Raw genomic sequence first — 6,559 nt, forward strand, 5'->3', positions numbered from 1 at the left:
AGTCGGCCCCTTCTGGGCATCTCCCTGAGGCATCGGAGCAGTATTCCGTTGATCCGTCCCTCATGTCGCAGCAAATGCCGGTCGTACACCCTGAGTCGGCATTTGCGGCACCCTGATCAGGGCACACTTCTTTCGGGCCGTTCTTGGGAGTGCAGGTACCACCGGTCGAGATATAATCGCCCTTGCAATAGCCCGTGCGGCGTGCGGGACCCGTCGCTGACGTACACGCGGGTTGACGTGTCGGCGCTGCCGCGTACTGTGTCTGTGCGCGTAGCCGGCGGCGAAGACGAGACGCGGCACGTGTTTGAGCTCTCGCCCGAGCAGTGCGCTAAGTATCGAAGAAAAGGAGTTGCGGTGTTGATCGCCGCGGGAGCCCTCTTATGGGATAACACGGTGGGGGGTAAAAAGCGGGGTAGCGCTGAAGGTAAATGCCACGAATTTACCCCCGACCCGAATTTGGAGGGCCATGAAGTTTAAGGTGTTGCTGCGCAAAAGGGGCGGGGCGCGCGGCAGTCCGAGAGCTCTTTTTGGAGATCAGACCTTTCGATGGTTCATGCTTTCTATGTCTATCTATCATGCATGCTTCATGACACGACACGCGGTGTGGTGGGAGCTGGTGGAGCTGTCAGCTGATCGATCCAGTACGTCAAGCTGCAGACCAGCCTCGAAGACGCGCTCCTCTACTTCCAGTTGAGCATGGGCAGCCCGAGCCTCTGTGGGAAGCAGCCAGACGCTTTCCTCACAACCGTGTATGATGCGCGCGACGGCGCCTGTCGCGTCCCCCGCGCTGGCCTTTCGCGCGTGTTCAGGGCGGTGAAGTGGATGGCAAACGTGACCGGCGAGCGCAGGAAGAGGGCCCGCAGCACACTGCCGTGGACGGCGAGCATATTCACAGTGTACGACGACGACGAGTTGCACGAGCGTGTAGCTTCGGACCACTCTTCATCTCGTGTGTCAGAAGCGCTCCTCGCCCGGACGCTGCCGCCTTCATTCAGTGTCCACACCCGGCTCATAGCAGCACCCTGATCGTACCCTGTCCTCGGCCGCCGAGTTTCTTCTTGCCGGTTGGAGCACTTGGGCACGCGGATTTCTTTCCGTGCGAGGGCGGAAAAGAAAGAAAGGACGCCAACAAGGGAGGGTTGGGAGGAGAGAAAGAAAGAAATAAAACGGACAACCCAGGGAGGGATGGGAAAAAAGAAAGAAAGAAAACAGACAACCCAAGGGAGGGATGGGAGACACACACACACACACACAGTAGGTAGGTAGGTACACACACACACGGAGGGATGGGAGGCCGGCACACTCATAAATTCTTTTCCCAGAAAATGGCGCGCGAAAATGGCGTTTTAGCGCTCCTCGCCGACGCCGCCACCCGAGGCGGCGCGGGTGCCGCGAGCTCGCTCGGGGAGGCCCTGTTCCGTGAGCTCGAGTGGCGCGCCAGCTGGCCCGCCGGCTCGCCGCCGCCACCGATGTGCACCCTGCCGATGGATGCCATGGCGCTTTCCGAGCTGCCGCTCCCCGCATCGGCGTCGCGCGCTGGGACGCAGCTGCGCCATGCCATACACTGCTATTGCTGCGCGGGCGACGCTTCGCGCGGCCGCTGGGCCGAGGCGGAGGCGCACGCGGTCGAGGCGAGCGCCGCGCTCGGCCGTCTCAACGACGCGGGCAGCGCTTGGGCCGCGCTCTGTCACGCGCACAATGCGCTCCTGTGCGCGGTCCAGGCCTCGAGCCAGTCGACAGGCGGCGGCGGCGGGTGCAGCCACGACCCGCTCGTCGCCGCTCCTTGGAGGGGGCTTGGCTGGGCGGGCGGCGTGGGCTCGCGGCGGCTGCTCGAGCAGGGCGCGTTCGAGGTTGCCGGGCGGATGCGTGAGCAGTGCGCCTCGCCCTGCCCCGGCGTAACCGCGTCGATGCTGCTGCAATGCGGGCACGGGTGCGTGCTCTTGTGCTGGCGCCTGTGCGGAGCGGCTCTGGCGCTCAGCCTTGCGCGAGAGGTTGCCGCGGCGGCGCTGCGGCTGAGCAAGCGAGAGGTGGGCGTGAGGGCGGGCGCAAGCCGAGCGCCGAAGCGACAGCGAGGCCCGTCGGGGTCGGAAGCGGGCTTGCGGGCGGACGAGGCGGACGCGTCCGACGACCTCTGCGCGTCACTGCGGGCGCTGCTGTAGCTGGAGGGGTGGGGTTTGGGCACACCTTGGCTGCACCCCCGCCGCCTCTCGGCTGTAGGTGCTGCTGCGGGTGGAGGTGGTGGAGGAGGTGGCGTGGGTGGAGGGGAGGGGCTTGGGCAGCGGTCTGCGTCGGGAGCTCTCGCTCGACGAGGTATAGCCGAGAGATCGCCGAGAGATCGCCGAGAGATCGCCGAGAGATCGCCGAGATGTGATCTTCGTGGCGAGATACACCTGAGATTCCGAGGGGGTGAGACAGAGGACTCGCGGTGCCGTGTTCATGACGTGCGACGACGCGCCCCGCACATGCACTGCACGCGCGCACGCACACATGGCGATGCACAGAGGCCCCGAGGTGCGACCTGAGATTCAGAGTCTGGGAGCTCCAACACCGAGCTACGGCTGGGGGGGGGGACTGCCTCGTGGACGCGGGCTCGCAGCGACCACGTGGTTTGGGGGGGCGGGGGGGAGAAGGGGCGGCGGCGGGGGGGGGGGGGGGGGGGGAGTCCTGCAGGAGGCAGTGACCATGGCCACTCGCGTAGGACGGCCTCGCCGCCCGGCACGACCCGATGCTGAGCGAGGCGCCAGCGGGGCGGCGCGGCGACGCTGCTGCCGGGGACTCGTCTTGCTTGGATCCAGAGGCGACGCAGCTCGTGCGGGCGGGTGGTGAGGAGGGCGGCGGAGGAGACGTCGAAGGCGGTGGTGGCGGCGAAGCAGTCGGCGGCGAGGGCGCCACGCTGCGGCTCGCTTGCCTCAGCGCCGCGCTGATCCTCGCCGGCGGCAGCCACGCCGATCGGCATTCCATCCTTCTCCTCCTCGACGCGACTCACGGCGCTGCGGCGTATTCGGCGGCGGCACGGCGGGGAGGCGGAGGCGGCGTGCGCACGGCCGCATCCCTCGCGGCGCACCCGCTGGAAGTAGCAGCGACGCAGCACTTGCGGGCGCTCGCCGAGTGGGCCTCCTCGGTTGACTGCTCCTGCCGTGCCGCCGCGACGCCCGCCGCCGCGAACGCGCACGCCGCCGACACGCGCCCACCGCACAGCCTCGCGGCCGCTTGCGACGGCGCGGCGCGAGGGGTCGTGCGAGAGGACCCGAGAGGACCCGAGAAGACCCGAGATCGCGCGAGATCGCTCGAGACTTAGGCGCGGCGCGTGCCATCGGCTGGCTGCGAGGCGCGCTGCGGCGGCGTGAGCGGGCGGTGTGGTCGGCGGATGAGGTGCGGCTCGCCGAGGCAGGGTGGTGTTTGCACGCCCTCCTCCTGCTGCTCTCGGGGTGGCTTCAGCACCTCTCTCGCTGTGGCGCTCGCGCGCCGACGACACGTCCACGACTTGTTCTCGTCCATGGCGCCGTGTAGGCGGCTGGCCGTGGCCGTCTCCGCCCTAGACCGCTACAGCGCCTCGCAGCCCGCCGGTGTGCGTGCACTCTCTTTGCTCGCGGTGCTTCGCGCAAAGGGTGACCCCCCCCCCCCCCTTCCCCCCCCCTCCCTCCGCCCCCCCTTTGGCTTGGCACATCGGACGCCGGCCTCGACGCGCCCGTCTCAACCCCCGCAGACGGCCGGCCCGAGGCGGCGCTCCGCGCCCTGCACGAGTCGCTGCTCCTTCGGCGGGGCGACGGCACGGGCGAGGGAGGCGAGGGCCGCCTCGCGGCGCTGCACGACCTGCACAACTTGGTCGCCCTCCACGACCACCTCGGACAGAGCGACGTGGCCCTCCACATGGCCGAGTGTTTGCTCTCCGCGGCGCGGGGCGAGGCTTCCGGCGCCGGCGCGAGTAGCGGCGGCGGCGGCGGCGGCGGCGGCGGCGGCGGCGGCGGCGGCGCGGGCTCGTGCGACCTGATTGCAGTGTCGCCTTGCCCGTCCGCCGGCCTCGCGGCGTGCAGGCTGGGCGCGGGACCGGCCGCCTCACGCATCGGGGTCGCGTACGTGCGCGCGCGCGCGCTCCTGCTCGAGGACCGTTGGGCGGAGGCGTCCGAGGCGCTGCGCGACGTCGTGCTCGCCGGCGGCGGCGGCCACGAGGCGCTGGCGGCGCTCGGAGTGACCTTCTCCGAGGCGGTCGGCCAGGCGGCGGCGGCGCTCGTGCGCGACGGCCGTTTCGAGGAGGCGATCGGGCTGCTCGCCCAAGTCGGGACGGTCGGCCGGGCGGAGCTGATCCTCCTGCAGGCGGGGATATGGGGGGATATGGGGGGATATGGGGGGATATGGGGAGATATGGGGAGATATGGGGAGCTGATCCTCCTGCAGGCGGACGCGCTGCTCTGCTTGGAGCGGCCCGCCGAAGCGCTCCGCTTGCTGCCACCAGCGCCGCCCGCGGACGAGGACGGCGTGGCCGTGCCACCGCGCACCGCGGCGCGCTGGTACAACAACCGCGGTTGCTTGCTCGTGTGCGCATCGTTGCTCGCAGAGGCGGAGGCGGCTCTGCTGCGTGCCGTCGAGCTCGCACCGGACGAGGCTCCGCCTCGCCTCGCCTCGCCTCGCCTCGCCTCGCCTCGCCTCGCCTCGCCTCGCCTCCATCGACCCCCCCCCCCCCCCTCGCAGGCCGAGTATCGTTTCAACCTCTCACTGCTGCACTGGCAGACGGGGGAGCGGCGCCAGGCATGCGAGGGTCGGCTCGCCTCCTCCGCGGCCACTCGACCGCCTCGAACGAAGCCCTCACCCGGGCCTCTCTCTGCCCCCCTGTAGGCTGGCTCGTCTTTCGAGGCCACCCGGCCGACGCCACGGCCGCCACGTACCGCCGCCTCGCCGACGAGACGACGCCGAGAGCGGCCGATGCAGAGGGTGCGCAGAGCCACGCGAGTGGAGCGCTGCATGCAAGCCAGGCGGCGGCGCTCGACCGCCTCGCACTACGGTACTTTGAGGAGTTGCGCAGCAGCGAGGAGTTCCCGGGCTATTGGGACGCGAGGAGGGAGGTTGCGCACGGCTCGCACGAGCCGGGTATTGCGCTGTACTGACGTTGGGTCACGTGAGTTCTCTGGGGGTTGGAATGCGCGACTCCGCATCATGCATAGAGCGTGTAGAGCCGCATGTATGCGCCAGGTCCTAGTGTTACGGCTCTATGTGCCGCGTGAAGCCGTATATCGATGCGTGAGAGCAGGCCCGATTTTCGCGCGAAGGCCCAAGCCCAGGAACTGCAACTCGCAACCCCAAAAGTCGGCACGAAAAGAAACACGTGCTGACTGCTGAGTGCTGTAGCACACGCAGTCCCCGTCCACCGCGCGCCGGATGCGTATACGTTAGTTTAGACGAGCTCTACCGACAGCTCTACAGCGCTCTCCACACTCCAGCGCTCGAACATCCTATCTTGTCTACAGCTCTCAGCGCTCTACAGTTTACACATCCTCTACACATCCTCCCTCAGGGCCCCACAAGTTTGCAAGCACCCACGAACATGGGACAAAGGAACAGAACAGAACAGAGAAGTTGCCGCTAAAGCCACAAGAGTATCCTTGACAACTGGCCGCCAGGGACCCCGCGCATGCAAGGATGGTCAGTCGATCGGTCTACATGACGCCATCACATGGCTCTATCACTGAGCAGACACCCGAGTGAGCGCAAGCGGCAGAGAGCAGACTCCCCGGTTAGCAAGCCCAGCAGCAAACGGCCATCGCATTGACTCCAAGCCTAGGCTGGAATCGTGAAATTGAAGCGTTGCCAGGCTGCGCCAGCACCCTCGGTCACCTCAAAGCGCTCCTCCTTCACTTCAAGCAGACCGAACCCAAACTGCTTGTACATCGTCGTGTTTGCAGTAATTACTGGGGTTAAGTCTCCATTTTGCCCGGATTTGGTCTCGTTTTTGCCCAAGCATATTTAATGTGTATTTAAGTGTATTTGTAAGCAAATATTTGTATAAATTTTTATTCAAGACATATTCCTACAAAGGCATATTCACTTGTTATTATTAACGATTTTAGTGCTATCATATTCACGTTCGCGCATATTCATCATCATGTTGTATTTTAGTTTATTCAACCATATCATGTGCCTGCGGTCCATATTCGTCTGTATACAGCTGTATTCAGCAGTCGCTGCACATTACCAGCGTATTTTTTGACATCACATATTCTTTGTATTACGCGGAGTTGCATATTTCTGTGTATTCACACCTATTAATGTGATTTGGTTCAGAAGGTATTTGCGACCTTCGTAACTTATTTCATGCCGACAAAAATACTTAATAATATTTACAAATACGTGTCAATACAACAGGAATGACTTGTGGCCGCAAGTCCCCCCCCCCCCCCGGGGGGCCCTAGACGGCGTCCAAGTCAGGTCCCTCCTCCGCCTCAGAGGTGTCCTCCTCCTCGGAGTCGCCGGGGGGCTGCACCTGCAAGCCACCTGCTGGCTGAGCTGGCCGGTGCGCGCCACGCTTAGTCGTCACCAGCTTCTCCACCAAGCTCTCCAGGAAAGG

The 6,559-nt window shown here is 65.6% G+C and overlaps 1 protein-coding gene across 1 annotated transcript; it reads left to right on the forward strand.

Moving 5' to 3' along the window:
• Positions 1-1,325: 1,325 nt before the first annotated feature.
• EMIHUDRAFT_463008 (hypothetical protein) lies at positions 1,326-5,102 on the forward strand (the record flags this gene model as incomplete). The annotated part of the gene is made up of 9 exons (XM_005781659.1): positions 1,326-2,027; positions 2,218-2,247; positions 2,699-3,235; positions 3,299-3,428; positions 3,511-3,608; positions 3,707-4,284; positions 4,396-4,533; positions 4,690-4,756; positions 4,834-5,102. 5 exons carry the CDS (start codon positions 1,326-1,328, stop codon positions 3,537-3,539), a joined length of 1,428 nt encoding a protein of 475 aa, XP_005781716.1. The 3' UTR covers positions 3,540-3,608; positions 3,707-4,284; positions 4,396-4,533; positions 4,690-4,756; positions 4,834-5,102.
• Positions 5,103-6,559: the final 1,457 nt, after the last annotated feature.

Source organism: Emiliania huxleyi (assembly GCF_000372725.1).
Source record: "Emiliania huxleyi CCMP1516 chromosome Unknown EMIHUscaffold_20, whole genome shotgun sequence".
NCBI lineage: Eukaryota > Haptophyta > Isochrysidales > Noelaerhabdaceae > Emiliania > Emiliania huxleyi.